At 35.2% G+C, this 17,416-nt stretch overlaps 1 protein-coding gene across 1 annotated transcript; it reads left to right on the top strand.

Moving 5' to 3' along the window:
* Nucleotides 1-4,649: 4,649 nt before the first annotated feature.
* On the top strand, nt 4,650-16,342 carry LOC125075171 (zinc finger protein ZFP2-like). The gene is made up of 15 exons (XM_047686797.1): nt 4,650-4,874; nt 5,843-5,965; nt 6,496-6,702; nt 7,177-7,374; nt 8,450-8,653; nt 9,528-9,701; nt 10,295-10,423; nt 10,984-11,072; nt 12,222-12,344; nt 12,681-12,794; nt 12,998-13,142; nt 13,477-13,535; nt 14,222-14,432; nt 15,477-15,599; nt 16,244-16,342. The coding sequence occupies exons 1-15, from the start codon at nt 4,752-4,754 to the stop codon at nt 16,247-16,249; spliced, it is 2,028 nt and encodes a 675-aa protein (XP_047542753.1). The 5' UTR covers nt 4,650-4,751; the 3' UTR covers nt 16,250-16,342.
* Nucleotides 16,343-17,416: the final 1,074 nt, after the last annotated feature.

The following is a 17,416-nucleotide window of genomic DNA, read 5'->3' on the forward strand; positions in this document are numbered from 1 at the left end:
CCCTTACTGGATTAAAGTTGACGCAATATTTTTATCGTTTGTAATTTTGTGATGAACTCACTCTGTATTTGTTTAATTTATTTTACTTGTATATACGTAATATGTTCAGAGTTTCAAGTTTATCTAGATATGTTTCTCCAAACTCGATATCAAAGGCTAAGGATAAATAAACAAGTTTGACCTTGAATTGACGTGATATCATTGGTCGAGATCTTAATAATTTTTGGTATTGTTGTAAAAAGTGGACCTGTATTGCATTCTAAGGAAATAATAATTGAGAACATTTGGTGGTGCATAATAAACAGAGTATTTAGCAAATAGGCTATTTGACTGGTTTTTTATACTATTACATTTTATATTATTTAGTAGAGGTCATGGAACCCAGTAAAAGTTGTTTCTTTATTTTTTTAATTCTAGTACATATTTGCTGAAAAATTACAAAATTAAAAATTCCATAGTTAAATAGCGGGAAAAAGCTACTTTGACAATATGGCGCTGCAATGGGGTCGGTGGCGTCACTTGCCTGTATTGTAATCTGTGGCACATAATACAGTAGGCCAACGAATTTAACAAGCAAGTGACGTCATCATAAGCCCGACCAATCAGGAGCGCTTTGTGTCACGTGATAAACGTTTAAAATAATGCATTTTTATTTATGGATTTTTGAATGAATTAATTATTATTTTCGACTCTCGTTAATAAATAACCATTTTTAATTTCATAATATATACTGATTACAATCATTGACACTTTATTTTTCGCATTGTCAAATAGCGTATTACATGAAATGTGTAAGTTTTTAGTTTATCCGTCCTCCTGCCTTAAACTGACCAATCAATAGGCTTGGAGCCACCTTGAAAAGGCTAATCACTTGCAATTATTGCAATAATTAATGAACAATTCAGTTAGCTGAAAAGCTTAAGGATTACATATGTAATGGTGATACATACAGGTACACACACACTAATACATTGCACGAAACGAGCTTCCGAAGGGTATTATCCTAGTGCGCTGATTGGTTAATATGCGTGACCATCATTGGCCAAAACATTTCTTAGAATTCAAGGCAAATTCGTCTCGCTTGTCTCTAGCTTTGCGTCGACCAATCAGGTGCGAGTATTTGATTCTCTTGGGAGTTCGACTCGTGGAATAGACTACGTTACGTTATATATATTATTTGATATATTATAGATCTCTTCATTCACGAAGTCGTGCTCTTCTGCGTTAAATTATTTTTTTTACAATAGAATAGAATTAAAATTTAAAATCAGATTTGTTTTTAATTTGTTCTCGCTCTTAGTCGTCTCACGCACACTAAGCTATCTTGTAAGCACGTGCATCACTCACACATACCTAAGCCGATACTAATTTAACGTGAGACCTTCTTGGATGAATAGATCTATACATAGTTTTAGGTAAAACTTTTTCGATTACGTCTACTCGAATCGTTCCAAAAAAAAAAAACGATATTTAAATGGTGTATAACCGAGGCGAGATTATTTAACATCACATTTAGTTATACATATAAATTATACACATAAATTATTTAATGTAACTCATTTTAATGCTTTACATATTTTTCCTTGTACATAAATAATGTAATCTTATTTTATTTATTTAAATTATTTATATTGATAGTTTTATTGTTGACATATTTACTACGATATTAGTACGTACATTTACTTTAATTTATTTATGACTATATACATTTCGGGGTCGTAGGTTTTTGGTATAGAAAAGTAGTCTATATTCTTTCTCATGGTTAAAACTTCATCAAATTTAGTTCAGCGTTTTAGCTTTGTGAGCGTAACACAAAGACAGACAATACTTTCGCACTTTTAATGTTACATAGATCTTTAAAAGTCAGTATTTTGAAACAATCACGAATAAATTGAAGTTTATGTATATTCATTGTTTTTTAATTGTTATTCAGTACAGTGCTGTACCGTAGTATACCGATGGCATATAACAATGAATCGATCATTGTATCTTGAACTGTTGGTATGAGATATGGACTATCTTCCATAATACCAACTTCATCGTGGTCTTCCTGCCTCTTCTGCCTGCCCTCCTTGCCCGGTCTAATTGGCCCAGTGGTATAAAGTATCTGATGAGGGTGTCATCAAATGTCAGGGTGGCTGAAGGTATCCGAAATTATTTATAATTTTTTAGTGACGGATTCATTTGAAAATAGCTCCCTTTGAAGGCGGACGTCTAACGTCTTAATTTCCGTTTTACGTTATCTTGTATTAGCGCGTTCATTCAGTTTTCTCCATCTGATTCTAGCAGTGCCGTCTAAAAACATTCTGACACTTCATACGCAAAGGTTCTTACCCCCACCCTCCATATTATAGCCTATTCTGTCCACGGGAAGAGTTAAGACAAATAAAAAAGGTTGATGTTGAATTGACGCGTTATCATTGGTCGAGAGCTTAGATAATCTGTGATAATCATTACGGATTAGCAAAAAAAGGCGTTTTAAACTCATGCAGAGTTGTTATCAGAACTTTGGAAAAAACATAAGTAGTTATAGATTTAAATAGTATGAGTGAGTTACGCTAGTGCTTACGAGATGTCTTTGTGTGCTTGAGTCGAAAAAAGAGTCGTCGTGTTAAGTTTTTTTTTTTTGAATATTAATTAATTTAACGTGTAGGGGCCAGCCTTAAAGTGTCTAGATCTGTAAGTGTAATAGTCTTGTATTATAAATAAAGTAATGTTTCGGCTTGAGCTAAAGTTTGGTTATCTTTATTCTGTCTTCGATTGGAATAGGCTAGGCGAAGCTTAATTCAGAAGGCCTTATATGAGTCGAATAGTGGATATTAGAGTAAATGTATAAAGGTGACGGCTTATACTCTGTGGCGACTTAAAAGTGCCTACTTGAATAAATATTTTAACAAGTGATACAATAAAAAAAAAATGTAAATTGTCTATGAACCTGTATTTTTTTAAACTCAGACGATGACTTAATCTGTATATAATACTGTAATAATATATTTAATATAATTTGAAATTTTAATAATTTTTGTTGTAGTATTAATAAAGTTTGTTTTCGATAAATATTTTTTTTATTTTTTATGTTTTACTTGAAGTTTATTGCGCGTCTTGCACGATGAGAACTAGGACGAAATAAGTATAAATCGACACCCTCCCCGCAAAAAGTGAAAACCATATTTTCTCTAAATTCTTCTTTTCTCTAAAATCTCTTTACTTGGTGGTAGGGCTTTGTGCAAGCCCGTCTGGGTAGGTACCACCCACTCATCAGATATTCTACCGCCAAATAACAGTACAGTGTATTGTTGTGTTCCGGTTAGAAGGCTGAGTGAGCCAGTGTAATCACAGGCACAAGGGACATCTTAGTTCCCAAGGTTGGTGGCGCATAGGTGATGTAAGGAATGGTTAATATTTCATACAGCGGCTTTGTCTATGGGCGGTGGTGACCACTTACCATCAGGTGGCCCATGTGCTCGTCCGCCAACCAATGCCATAAAAAAAAACCAAGATTTTAACTCCCTAATTATCTGATCATGTTTAAACTGCGTTGATCTATTAGAGCGCGCACAAGTGAACCATAACTCAATTCCGACGTCGTACAATGAAAAAGAACAAAATATCACTACGTTGTTTAAAAAACAAAAATATAAGAAACATGCTTGTTTTTAATATTTTAACGTTTTGTTAAAAAAATTACACATGTCTGACGCAAAACGGAAGTTTCGATTTTATGCGTCGATGTTTGTGGATTATAAATCGTAACTATAACGTCGTGACGACAAGAATAAAGTCGAAAAAAAAAACATAGTTTACTAAAATATGATTTTTTTTTCAACAATTAAAATGCCTTATAATACTCTATAATGTACAATCAGTGCTGTGTTCCAAAATAATCAACAGATATGTCAATTGCTTTAACTAATCCGATGCATAGACGCCCAAGGACGTTTTAAACACTTCCGTCAAAGCTATTATTAAATTATTAAAAAAATTAAAATATAATTATATTAGAAAACCGATCAAATCGGCGAACGCTAACTCGTTAGGTTACACAATAAATACAAACAGACCTCGTTTGAGGTTCCTCATATATTACCACCCTTCCGCGCCTAGGCTGGAGGTGCCCTTAGAAAGTGCCTACTCTAAGTCCATCAAAATTCAGTAGGCTCTCAACACCCGGCAGAGGCTTTAGAAGTTACTATGGCCAACAGCTACTGTCAATTCGATAAAAATAAAAATATTTGCATTATTTTTTAAGTATAGTCTAACAATACAGGTCGTCGTTTATACCATTTGCAATAAATGAAAAAAAAAACATGATAAAAAATAAAAGAGTAATTAATCACCTACTGTAATAAACAAAAGACAGAAAAATATATGAATGAAATAATTATTTTAATTATTTTTAAATTAGTAATAAACTCAACAAAGGGATATTAGACATCAACAAAGTGGTGATTTGGCTTCCTAGATTTATTACAAAGAAAGTAAATTTGTATATCATTTGTAAAAAAATAATAATAAATAAATTTGATTAACGCAAAAATATAGTGGAGGTTAAATTTTAAAACTAAATTTCTTTTGACCGTATGACGCAATACTTTTGCATTGTACTGAATTGAAGTTTCGAAAATTGAAAAAAAAAACACTTTGACAAATGTAAACACTGTTTGAATACTAAAAACACGATTTTGTGTTCATTGTTTTTGTCTGCCGTTTTCGTATATTATAAAGTCTTGAAGAAAGAAAAACAAGCGCTTATGAATGTTAAACTAGGAGTAACATATAATATGGAAATATGCCAAGCCTGTCTAAGAACTGGCGATTGTATTCATCCCATGTCTGTCGAAGATTTAAAACGTTACCGCTTATTTATAACGAAGGTATTATTTATTAAAACCTAGCTATTTAATGCGGCCTAAAAACTTATGAGTTTCTGGGTTCATGATAAGTATGATACAGTTTCGTCATCATTTATTCCAGTTGACCCTACACTGAAATAGTTAAAAATTGAACATCATTTCTTACAAGTGATAAAAGTTTTTTGGTCGGCTAATTTAGATCCTTACTAATATTATAAAGAGGTTTGTTTGTGTGTTGGTAATAATCTCTAGAACTAGAAATACAATTAAAAAAAAAATCTCCAGTATATGTTTACATTATTCCTGAGTGCTAGTATAAATTGTATTAAAAAAAAGTTAAGTAAACCTGTAATTGTTTCACTGCTGGTTTGGTCTGGTGCTGTGGATGTATATGTGGTAGAATTTCATTGAAACTAGACACATGTAGGTTTCCTAACAATGTTTTCCTTCACCGAGCACGAGACTAATTATAAACCAAAAAATACCATCTGTTTAGGAAATTCAGTGGATCTTGTGTGGGCTTGATCATGCAATCCTTTCTATTCCATTGGCCTGTCTTAGGTCTTAATAATATTATATGATATAATTTTCTATATTAATAAATTGCACCTATGAAAACACTGGGTGGGACGCTAGTGTGATAATAATAAAATTTAGTAATCAAGAATCAATAAGATTACTTACAACAATCAATTTAAATATATCTGCACTTTAACACATCACACTTCGGCCCCTACATTTTTCTGTGAATAAAACAATCCTCGGCTCTGCTGCTGTATGAATTTGTTCTATTGGTGCATAAAATCAATTATAATATAGTACATATTAACTAAAGTTTTCTACAAATCTTCTGAAAAAATTACACACTGTGCCCCAAGAATATTTTATGGGGCACATAAGTTATCATCACATGGGGCACTTTTATTTTTATAATTTATTTACATAGAGTGAGTGCGTCAGGACTTTCATTTGTCTTTATACTTTTTTAGGTAGAAGATCCATTGGTTATTATGTATATCTGTATATACTGTAAAAGCATCCTGAGAAGAATTGTGAAATTTATTGAGCAATGTCACCTCTCAGATATATTTATAAAGGAAGCGCTCAGTAAAGTAAGTATTTTATTGGCTGTATATAGTTTTTTTTTAAATTAGACTTCACCCACTGTTCTGTTGTCCGTGCATTTTTCGCTTTTTGGTTTTGGTTGGATGTAGCGGTTTACAGTTTTTCTTATTTACTAAACATCAGCAGGTCTTCGCTGGAGTTGGAGCTCGTCGTTCTTCTCGAATGATTTGACCCACATTGATAGATTTTTATTTTCTTTTTTTTAAAGTTATGTATCAATTATTAATATTTATTTATTTTTATAATAATACCTGTTATTGTTATGGGATTAATAAAAAATATCGAGCAAGTATTAGAATAGTCCTCTTTTTACAAGGGTTTGCACAAATTCCTCATAGGTGCATTGACAATATAAGGAATGGTTAATATTTCTTACAACGCCAGTGTCTATGACCGGTGGTGACCATTTGCCATTAGGTGGCCCATTTGTTCGCCTCTTTTTTTATGAAACTTAGAAAACAATGTCATAATGGGAACTTACGTCAAATTATTTTGCTTTAATCTTTTTTCTTTTTAGGAACCAGAAGTACTATCTAAAGTCAGAGTTGACCATTTGGGTATATCGAAAACAACATACAATTACGTGGGGCCAAATAGTGATATGGATTTGAAAGTCGAAAGTAATCTTAAAAACGAGGCAGCTGGTGATGAGGGTGTGATACCCTTAGTGTTATTAAGTCACAGCAATGGTGAAGAAGATTGCAATGAATATGATGAAGAATCGGTAAGTTAAGATCATAGAAATTATTTGGTTGGCCATATGTATCACCTACTATGGAGTGGGCCATAGGTATCACCTACTATATTCCTAAATATACTATACCTATATCCTATTGCCAAGTAGCATACTTATTATTATTGTGTGAACCGAAGTTCATAGTGTAAGTGAGTTAGTAAAACTACAGGTACAAGGGACATAAATTATTACCAAAGGTCGGTATCACATTGTCGATTTAAGGAATGTTCAATATTTCTTACAGCGGCAATGTCTATGAAAGACTTACCATTGGGTTGCCTATTTGTAAGTCCACCTATTTGTAAGAAGTATGAGATTTGTATTTGTAAGAAAGTACGTACCTTCTTTTCTCTGGTGCTTTTTGAGAGGAATCGAGTTCCCAGTTAAGCACTACTACCACTCTTAAGCTGATTTGTTAATGATACTTTGAAATTGATTTTAATTGATAAGTTTCCTTTCTAGAGCCCAGGAGTACTACGTAAAGCTAAAAGTGATCATTGTGTTAAATCGAAAAGATCGAACAATTATGTTAAACATAATGATTTAAATTTGAAATTAGAAGGTAATCTTAAGAACGAGGCATCAGATGACGAAGACGAGATACCGTTAGTGTTACTAAATCACAGCAACGGTGATGGAGACTGCGATTATTATGATGAGGTAAGCTTAGAGGTATATATATTATGTTTTATTTAATAGAGCTAGGTAGGGTTTTGTGCAAGTCCGACTTGGTAGGACTTTTTTTTTATAAGTGGCAAACGTCCTTGGTACTTGGTGGTAGGGCTTTATGTAAGCTCGTCTTGGTAGGTATCACCCACTCATCAGATATTCTACCGCCAAACAGCAGAACTCAGTATTGTTGTGTTTAGGTTGGAAGGGTGAATGTGTTGTGTAACAACATGGCGCATTGGCGATGTAAGGAATGGTTAATATTTCTTACAGCGCCATTGTATATGAGCGGTGACCATTTGCCATCAGGTGGTCCATTTGCTCGCCCGCCTATTTTTATTATGAAAAAAAACCCACTGTCCATGAAAATGCAGGTAACCACCCCATATACAACAGTAAATAAAAACAGTAATAGTAAGTATGATTGTGTTCTAATATAAAGCATGAGTGAGCAAGTTTAACTACAGATACCGGGGATGTAATATCTTTATTCCCAATTTTTGTAGAGCATTTGTGTTATCAGGACTGATTAATATTTCTTACAATACCACTGTGTCTAAAGTGGTCACCAATTACCATCATATGGTTTATTTGCTAATCTGACTGCCTACATAAAAAAACAAACATTTGTTGTTGACTTGTTCGCGACTCAGTAGCTATGTACTAGTGCTTGACAACTAGTACTATAAGTGGCGGTACTCTATCTATAGTTCTACAAATTCGATCGTCCGACGTCGTCTTGGATAATGTTTGTCAGATTAGCGGAGGTGAACTGTATTTAGAAAATAATAAATATAGGACAACATCACGTACATTACTTTGATCCCAATGTAAGTAGCTAAAGCACTTGTGTTATGGAAAATCTGAAGTAACGACGGTACCACAAACACCCAGATTCAAGGCAACATAGAAAACTAATGAACTTTTTCAACATCGACTCGGCCGGGAATCGAACCCGGGACCTCGGGGTGGCGTACCCATGAAAACCGGTGTACACACTACTCGACCACGGAGGTCGTCATATCGTCAAAAATATTGTTGACGTAACAATAAGTGTTCTTTACAGAGTCCAGACGTGTTTCCTAAAGTGAGAATGGAGCATTTAAGTACATCGAAAACAACCTGCTTTTACATAGGACCGAATAACGATATAGATTTGAACACAGAAGATACTCTCAAAGACGAGGAATCAGATGCTGAAGACGATATACCATTAGTGTTACTGAATCACAGCAACGATGAAGATTGTAATGATTACGAAGAGCCACTGGTAAGTTTAGATCAGCTGATTACGTGCAAGACACAAGCGTGTCCGCAAACACAGGTGCACTCTCTGTTCCCTCACTCTTATGATCTGTTTGGACCGCAAATCCGACGCCAATGGAAAGAGTTCAGGTGCAGGAACAACCGCTTTACGTGCTTTCCAAAAGACAAATCCAATAACTTTTATCGAACCGACCAGGAGTTTGGGTCCAGGACTTGAAATCTGTAAGAGGATTTCGTTGTCGAGGAATATTCGACATTTTCCGATAAGGTAACAGTTTCAACGAAGCCGAGATGTCCCAGTGGTTAGAACGTGTGCGTGTTAATCGATGATTGCGGGTCAAAACCCAGGGAAGCTCTGAATTTTCATGTGCTTGTGTTCATAATTCATCCCGTGCTCGGCGGTGAAGGAAAACATCGTGAGGAAACCTGCAGGTGTCTAATTTCGTGGAATATGCTCTAAACCTTCCCTTCAAAGGGAGATGAGGCATTTACTCAGTAGTGGAAAATTTACAGGCTGTTACTGTGTGAAACGGTTCACAGCACATGTGAACAGTTTCAAGCATTATACGCTTTAACATCACGTCGATACCATGTCCAGGGCGCCAATTTCGAAACGTTATCGTAAAGTCGTTTTCCTATTTAACTAACACAACGAACGAGTTACGGTTCACTTGATGTTGGATCTGAAAATAATTGGGATCGTATCGTAACTGATATAAATAAGTAGATTTCCTTAAGTTGCGATAAAGCTGAGGTTTATTCTGAGGAATTGTCGAAATTGGATCGGAATAGAATCGAAAACTTATTGTAACAGCTGTTAGTAGAATTAGCCCCCCAGATGACTTGATAAAGAGCGAATATTATCTGTGATATTTTAGGATGAATCTAATAAAAAAATGGAAGTCAAAAAGGAAGGGTTCGAAGATTTAGAGGATATCATTCCGAACGGTGGAACAAAGAAGACTAAGAAGAAACAAGTAAAAGAAGGATTTACATCAAGAATGGTTACTGAGACGAATGAGTATGTTGTCATCAAACTGACTAAGGAACAGGTAAGTAATATACTTGACTTTGTGCAAGCTCACCTGGTTGGGCACCAACCAGACATAACTTATTACACACACTACAGCAACACTTACACAAAAAAAGCCATAGTATTGTTGTGTTTCGGTTTGAAGGGTGAGTGAGCCAGTGTAACTACAGGCACAAGGGATGTTACATCTTAGTTTCCAAGCTTCGTTGTGTATTGGTGATCTAAGGAATGCTTAGTATTTCTTATGTAGTAATCCATTTCGTTTCTATCTTTTCTTACACTTCTCATGATATGACATAAATATATACCCCCAATATTGCTTTAAAGAATAATATAGCTTGCTACCAATGAAACAGTTTTGGAATTAGAACATTAGGTCCGGAGATTATCGCTTACATATAAACAAACATATTTTACCTCTTTGTATTATTAGTATTGATAAGAGAAATATTTCTGGTGGTCACAGGTGGCCATTTTTAATTTTTTCCATTTAACTTTCTAAGTCTGTCTGCCCTGTCTACAGGATAGGTAGAACAGTCACAGTCTGGGGCTCGTGCAGGCTAGGGCGTAGGGCTAAGTTAGGGTATTTTAAATGTATCCCAATCTTTTTAGATATTGGAAGAAATGAAGGAGCATTCGAACAGCGAGAAGTATAAAATATTACCATATAAATGTGAGAAGTGCGTCAGAGGATTCAATTTTGAGGACGTTCTGCAATCACATATGGACAAACACTCCCCTGTTAGTAATCTTTTATTTACGATGTTTTTAAGCTTAGTGTAAGTACTTAGTGCAATGCTTAGTGTACACCGGTTTTCATGGGTACGCCACTCCCGAGTCGATGTAGAAAAAGTTCATTAGCTTTCTATGTTGTCTTGGGTCTGGGTGTTTGTGGTACCGCCGTTAATTTCAATTTCCATAACGCAAGTGCTTTAGCTACTGACATTGGGATTAGAGTAATGTATGTGATGTTGTCCAATATTTATTTATTTATTTAAGAATTCTATAAGGATTTCTACCTATAGAACTATTTATGCTTCCCTAATTGTTAATAAGATTCATTCCAATGATATGTAAGGCGACAAAATGAATTAAAGTAATTTTGGTACCAACTCATATTTTCCAAAATTTTCAAAATCGAATCGTTTGAAATAATTTGAAAATGTAAAGATTGAGAGACAGTTTATTTAAGGCGCAGTAACATGGACACAGTGAGGCGTATTTTACAATTAAAATTTTATGTTAAAGACAAAACGAAGATTAAAAAAACAATCGCCTTAATAATGAGTTTTCTTTCACAGAGCAATGGGCCGTTTCGGTGCGAACTATGCGAGCAATATTGTCCAAGTAAAGTGTCATTACGGGGTCATATGAAGTCGCATTCAACGAGGTGAGAGATCTATCTAAATAACAGTGTATAGTCGTCCTCTGTACGTTTCTAAACCATCAATACGGTTCTGGTGAACATGTAGTAAGGCTGTGTACACCTGGGATTATTTTTGGCCCAAAATAAATGCCAATGAGTTTAACGATGTTGCTTTCGTTGCATATTATGTATTAAATAACAATTTACTTGGTGGTAGGGCTTTGTGCAGGTCGGTCTGGGTAGGTACCACCCACTCATCAGATATTCTACCGCCAAACAGCAGTACTCAGTATTATTGTGTTTCGGTTTGAAGAGTGAGTGTGTAACTACAGGCACAACGGATGTAACCTCTTAGTTCCCAAGGTTGGTGGCGCATTGGTGATGTAAGGAATGGTTAATATTTCTTACAGCGCCGTTGTCTATGGGTGGTGGTGACTACTTACCATCAGGTGGTTAATTTGCTCGTCCGCCTACCGATATCATAAAAAAAAGACGCAACGAAATAATTTTTTTATTAAGAATCGCGTGTAAAGTTAACCAATATTTTTTTTAAACATAATCGTTTATAGTGGATAGAAAAGGAAAGGTCGTCTAGAGGGGACAAAAATTTTTCGGTTACTCTCTCCGAACTGTTTTAATTTAATCACTAACAGATTGTTTAGCATTTTAATCTTGAAAAAATTCAACGAAAAAGAATAAAATAAATTGCCTTACCAAAGAGATGGTTTGGACCAAAGTAGCCCCCTATCTGAATGTCTAATAGCAACATTATAAAAATAGGTAGTAACTGATTTTCATGGTATTTATTACTAAATATGTGCATAACTTTATGAAATGTTAGGATTCCTGTGTCCGTTCGGATATTGTCTGTCTGGTGGACTATCAATCGTACTTGTCTTGTTTTTGTCGATAGCTTAGTCGGATAATAAAGTCGGATGTCGGATAAACGAGTAAATATTTACTAACATGTTACACTAGCCTAACACCGCGTTATCGGTATGCTTCCAACTTTACTTCATACGAAGATGAATAACTAGTGTTAGAAACCCAAGTGTGCCCAGCCTTATGTCTCTGTACCGCACACGATGCATTTCAACATCATTTTGGGTTAAATATTGGAGTTTTTTTGGCATCTACGGCTGCAACTATCGTAACTAACACATTATTTTTCAGATATAAATGTAAATTGTGCGATTTAATAAGATTATCGCGACAGCACATACTGGAACACTACTCGCTAGAGCACACGGATTCAGCTGCGTTGTACAGATGTCCCAAGTGCCCCCACACCACTAAGTACGTATGAACTGTTATTGATTTTAGCGAAGCTATAAATATGTCCTAAGTGCCCCACGTCTCGCTAAGCGTTTATCATCTTTTGTTGCCTTTAGTAGTTTTGAACTTTAGCGTTATTATAAATGTCCTATGTGCCCCATACCCCTTAAATACTTATGATCTTTTATTGCTGTTTTTTTTTGAAGCCAGGCGAGCATATGTAAGGTCAAGTTATGGTAAGTATTCACTTGAATACTATCTAGAATGTTATGTCCCTTGTGGTTGTTTTCACATTGGCTCACTGGCCCCTCCAAACAGTTATTATTATTTAGAGTATATTATTATTATTTATTTCAGTAAACGTACAGTGATGCAACGTCACGTGAGGCTGCATTCGACGAGCGAACCCTTGAAATGTAAATTGTGCGGAAAATTCTATAAAAGCAAGGAGTCACTGCGAGTGCATATTATGTAAGTTATTTTATATCTAGTATGTATCTACTGATATTATCTTGTTACTTTGTCTGTCCGTTGTTCTTTCACGGCACCATTACTGGAACGAATCACGGTCAACCGTTCAGCCGTTCTGGTGTGATTCGGTTACCGACATTGTTGGTACTGTTGTTACTTCTTCGATGTTCTGACTGAATAAATGCAATTTCTCCTCAAACCAGGCGTCACGATGGTAAAAAGTTGCATCAGTGCGACTTGTGTACCAGCTCGTTCGTCTACGCCACCCAGCTGACGAAACATATGCAGTCGGTGCATGAGCGTAAGGACTATTATTGCGTGGAATGTGATATAATGTTCAAATCGATGGTGAGTTACTTCTTTTTTTTTATTTTATAAAGGTAGGTGGACGAGCACATGGGCCACCTGATGGTAAGTCACCACCGCTCATAGACAATGGCACTGTACAACCTTGGGAACTAAGATGTAATGTCCCTTGTGCCTGTAGTTACACTGGCTCACTCACCCTTCAAACCGGAACACAACAATACTGAGTACTGCTGTTTGGCGGTAGAATATATGATGGGTGGGTGGTACCTACCCAGACGGATTTGTACAAAACCCTACCACCAAGTAAACTTGCAATCGGTACCCCATCGCTATATACTACTGTACTGAGGGAATTATATTTTTCTTTTTGTAGGATAATTTGAAACAGCATTTAAAACGAGCTAAGAGACACCGCGACTCGTCGTCGTACAAGTGAGTTGGTTTAATGAATTTAATATAATTGATAATTAAAGTAACAGCACTTTTGATGTCGTTTCGTATGTATAATTGAATGTGTATTCGCTTTTGTGGCTTCACTGTAATCTTACGTGCGCTTCATCTGCATTTTAGAAGTTTTAGTAAATTTTATGTAATGATCCTTCAGATCGTTTTCGGTACTGATAGACAATCTTAGGAAAGAATTGCCAACTGTTCTTAGATGTAGATACGCACTCTACCTAGCTTTTTTTATGTAAAGGGGGGGGGGACTATCCGAACTGACCATAGATATATAAATTCATGCCAATGACAACGGCTTAACGCATTTCAAGATATATGATGGTGAATACTGACAAGTTGTAATGTACTATTATAGTTACAAAATAAAATGATTAACTTATTTTTCAAACAATACTTGGAGTAGATAAATTATTTATTTATAAATTGTGTATTTCTCTCCTCAGAGATAGTATTTTATCGTTCAAATTTAAATGTGACCAAATCGAAAGTACACCTAAAATTTCAAATCCTTGAGAATATAGAACTTTTTTTTTTTTTCGAGTCGGTTAAAAACCCAGTAACACCTTGCTCTGATCTGGGGTTGAACTCAGAACCTACGAGATCTAGAGCCCCCCGAGCTAGTGCGAGACCAACGATCACGTAACACTCCGGCTACGCAGGCACCAGTGCCCGCACTGCGAGCAGCGCTTCATCTCGGCGTCGACGCTGGCGACGCACCGCAGCGCGGCGCACGGCGCCGACAAGCCGGCGCGCTGCGCGCAGTGCGCGCGCCGCTACAGCAGCGCCGACGCGCTGCGCGGCCACCGCCGCCGCGCGCACGCGCCGCCGCACGACGCGCTGCCCTGCCCGCTCTGCGACCGCGTCTTCTCCGTGAGACCATACTGTATATATGTTGGAGATTCATAAGGATAGCCATCTAAACGATTACTTTTGTCGTCCGACGTTGATTTTACTAATTCAGTCAGTTCGCACGTCTGGCGCTGGCGCTGTCCCGAGGCCGAGAGACCGAGTGCCTCACTCAACAAGGGAACACACACTGACAGATACATCATTAAATCTTTATATTTCCATCAGTCGGCAGTGTAACAAAATACGTGCTGACAATCTTTAAAACGTTAATCACGTTGTGTGTTATTGTCATTCTAATAAATGGGGTCGTATACCAGTGTAAACTAATTATCTCTAACATATATTTATATATGCGGGACGTGGTATAGTGTACAAGGGTGCACGCAAGGATATGTGTATTCTCTTTTCCCTCTCATTGTGATGGTCTTCTGTATGCGTTCGCGTCGAGTTGGCCGTTGTCGACCGTTACAAAATGACGTCATAGATACGACTAGTACTGTTGACAAAAAAATAATAATTGTTTTTTCTCTTTTTGTAATTGTATTGGAATGTATTTAAGATATAGAATCTATGATCACGAATTTTCGTGTTAGTAATATTATGAAGTTGAATGGCTTTGAAGATTTTTTTTGTTTTGTTTATATATGACTTAGATTAACAAAAAACACAGACAAAATAAGAATCATTAGTAAATTTTTGTCAATCGTTATGGCAACTCTAAATGGCACAAAACGATCAAAATAGTTACTACTTCAATGGCGCAATGTTTGATATAGATGTTGTCTTAACTTAGACTTGACTTTTTTATCCTTCCAGTCCTTGTCACAGGTGGTCACAATTATCACTCTCTGGTGACGTCACACATTTTGCAAATTACCAATAAACTTGATTAAATTAGCACAGCAGTTCAATTTTATCTTAAAAAAAATCCATAAAAGTCGTGTAACGTATTTTTATGGTTGACCCCTTTTATCTAAATTTGAAATTAATAATTCTAGTAACTATTATTGAACATGGAGCTATTATTTCTATTTAAATTACTTTAATATTTATTTTTATTTTCAGCGTAAATATGTCCTGCGTGTACATATGCGTACGCATACAGGGGAGCGACCGCACACATGCCCCTGTGGGGCCGCTTTCGCGCAGGCCTCCGCCCTCCGAGCGCACTGCGCCGCTAAGCACAAGGTACATTCAATATAATTTTAAATACCTTGCTAACCAAATCGCAGCTATAGTGGACAATATAAAAGTATATATATAGTCGATAATTATATAATATATACTATACTATTATGTGTGTATTATTGGGATGTAGCTATGTGTAGTTTATTATACTTTAGTATAAATATTTTTATATTATAGTTTTTATCTCCTCCCTCTATTTCTGCACTTACCTGTTTTCGTTCTAAGCTTCTAACACCAAAGGTTGTCTGTGAGAGATCGCTATAAGCGATAAGAACGCCTTTGCGCACGGTTTATTTAATGTTTTGTGTTTCCATTATGTGTTCCTGTGTTGTGCAATAAAGTATTTTAAATAAATAAAAGAATAATTAATTACATAGGAGAACTCAAACACTCTTGGCTCACTGTACTAGTGCAATAGAACACAGCCCAAGAGACCAGGAACCCAACACTACTTTGCAAGAGACATGAGAGTATTATTTAACCTATAACTGACTTGACTTGCATCTAAAAATATTTGAAACTTAAGCCTAATAACTGATATTGGCTATAAGCTCGAATCTAAGGAAAACCAGGCAGTTAGTTGTATAGCAACATTTAAGGATGAAAATGAAATAAATTTTAATTAGTCTTGTTTTTTTTTTCAGAAGTGAAATTGAAGAACGATAACAAGAAACGAACTGAAATGCTCAAGGAATCTCAATAATTGTGATAATATTTATAATTATGAATAAATAATCTCGCCTGATTGTGTTTTTGTTTGATTGAATTTTAAATCAGGGGCATAATATTTATTTAAGGAAGTGTTGTTAGTTTTAAAAGCAGTTAGTTCGACCGATTCTTGGAACGTATTTTGCATGTTTATTGTTAACAGAAGGTATAATTAATATATCATTTGATTATCAACTCGCTAATATTCAGCTTTAAAAATGCATACAATTTTAAAATATAAAATCAAAATATTCAAAGATCAGATAAAACTAATGGTTAATTAAGTAATAATATCTTATTGCATTAATAAATCAGACCTTTATCAAAAAACCCAACCGATAGAAAAATTACTGCAGGGCTGGGGCCTCCGCATGAGACGGGGCCTACATCAAAGTTTCCGACGAGTTAAATAATATCTAGATATGGTCAAATTATAACAATTTTACTAATTATTGCTTTAAAAGGTACCGATAGAAATAAATACATTCCGTCGTTAATTCATAAACAATTTATTTAATTATGAAATTGATGATTTCTATAAAGTAACTCGATCATGGTGCAAGCCGTGTTACATGAGTAGGAACGTAACAACTCGTTAAAATAAGGTAATTTCAGTGTATTTTCATATTGTGCCCCAGATTTTAATCCTCAATCTGCCCTTACTATTATTTATTTTCGAAACGAATTACAAAAATGAAATCAAATATTTATTAAATAATAAATCACTTAATTCAATTGCAACCATTAAATGAGATAGCTTTAAATGTAGAAAATGCAAAATACTCTCTAAACTTCTTAGAATATTACATTTTAGTCAAAAGAAATTTTAAAAAGTTGCTAGTTCCACCCGTGGCAATGACCGGGTATTGGTCAGGTCAGTTTCCGAATGTTAAGGACATTGTTCCACAAAATTTTCATTACATTCTTAACATTAATGAATTTAACTAAACATATGTTACGAGACTAGCCCTAGCCTCCAATACGGTGCTACGTCATAGGATATCATAATTAATAATGTCACATTATTATTATTACATATTATTACAAATATTATTGTAATTAATTGATCAATAATTTGTACAACTTATGGTATTATTTTATAACATTTA

The sequence above is a fragment of the Vanessa atalanta genome, chromosome 30 (genome assembly GCF_905147765.1).
Source record: "Vanessa atalanta chromosome 30, ilVanAtal1.2, whole genome shotgun sequence".
NCBI lineage: Eukaryota > Metazoa > Arthropoda > Insecta > Lepidoptera > Nymphalidae > Vanessa > Vanessa atalanta.

Coding starts and splice junctions, on each gene's coding strand:
- LOC125075171 (XM_047686797.1), top strand. CDS start 4,752: ATGAATGTTAAACTAGGAGTAACATATAATATGGAAATATGCCAAGCC. Junction 10,424..10,983: donor ATATGGACAAACACTCCCCT/GTTAGTAATCTT, acceptor TTTCTTTCACAG/AGCAATGGGCCGTTTCGGTG. Junction 13,536..14,221: donor CGCGACTCGTCGTCGTACAA/GTGAGTTGGTTT, acceptor CCGGCTACGCAG/GCACCAGTGCCCGCACTGCG.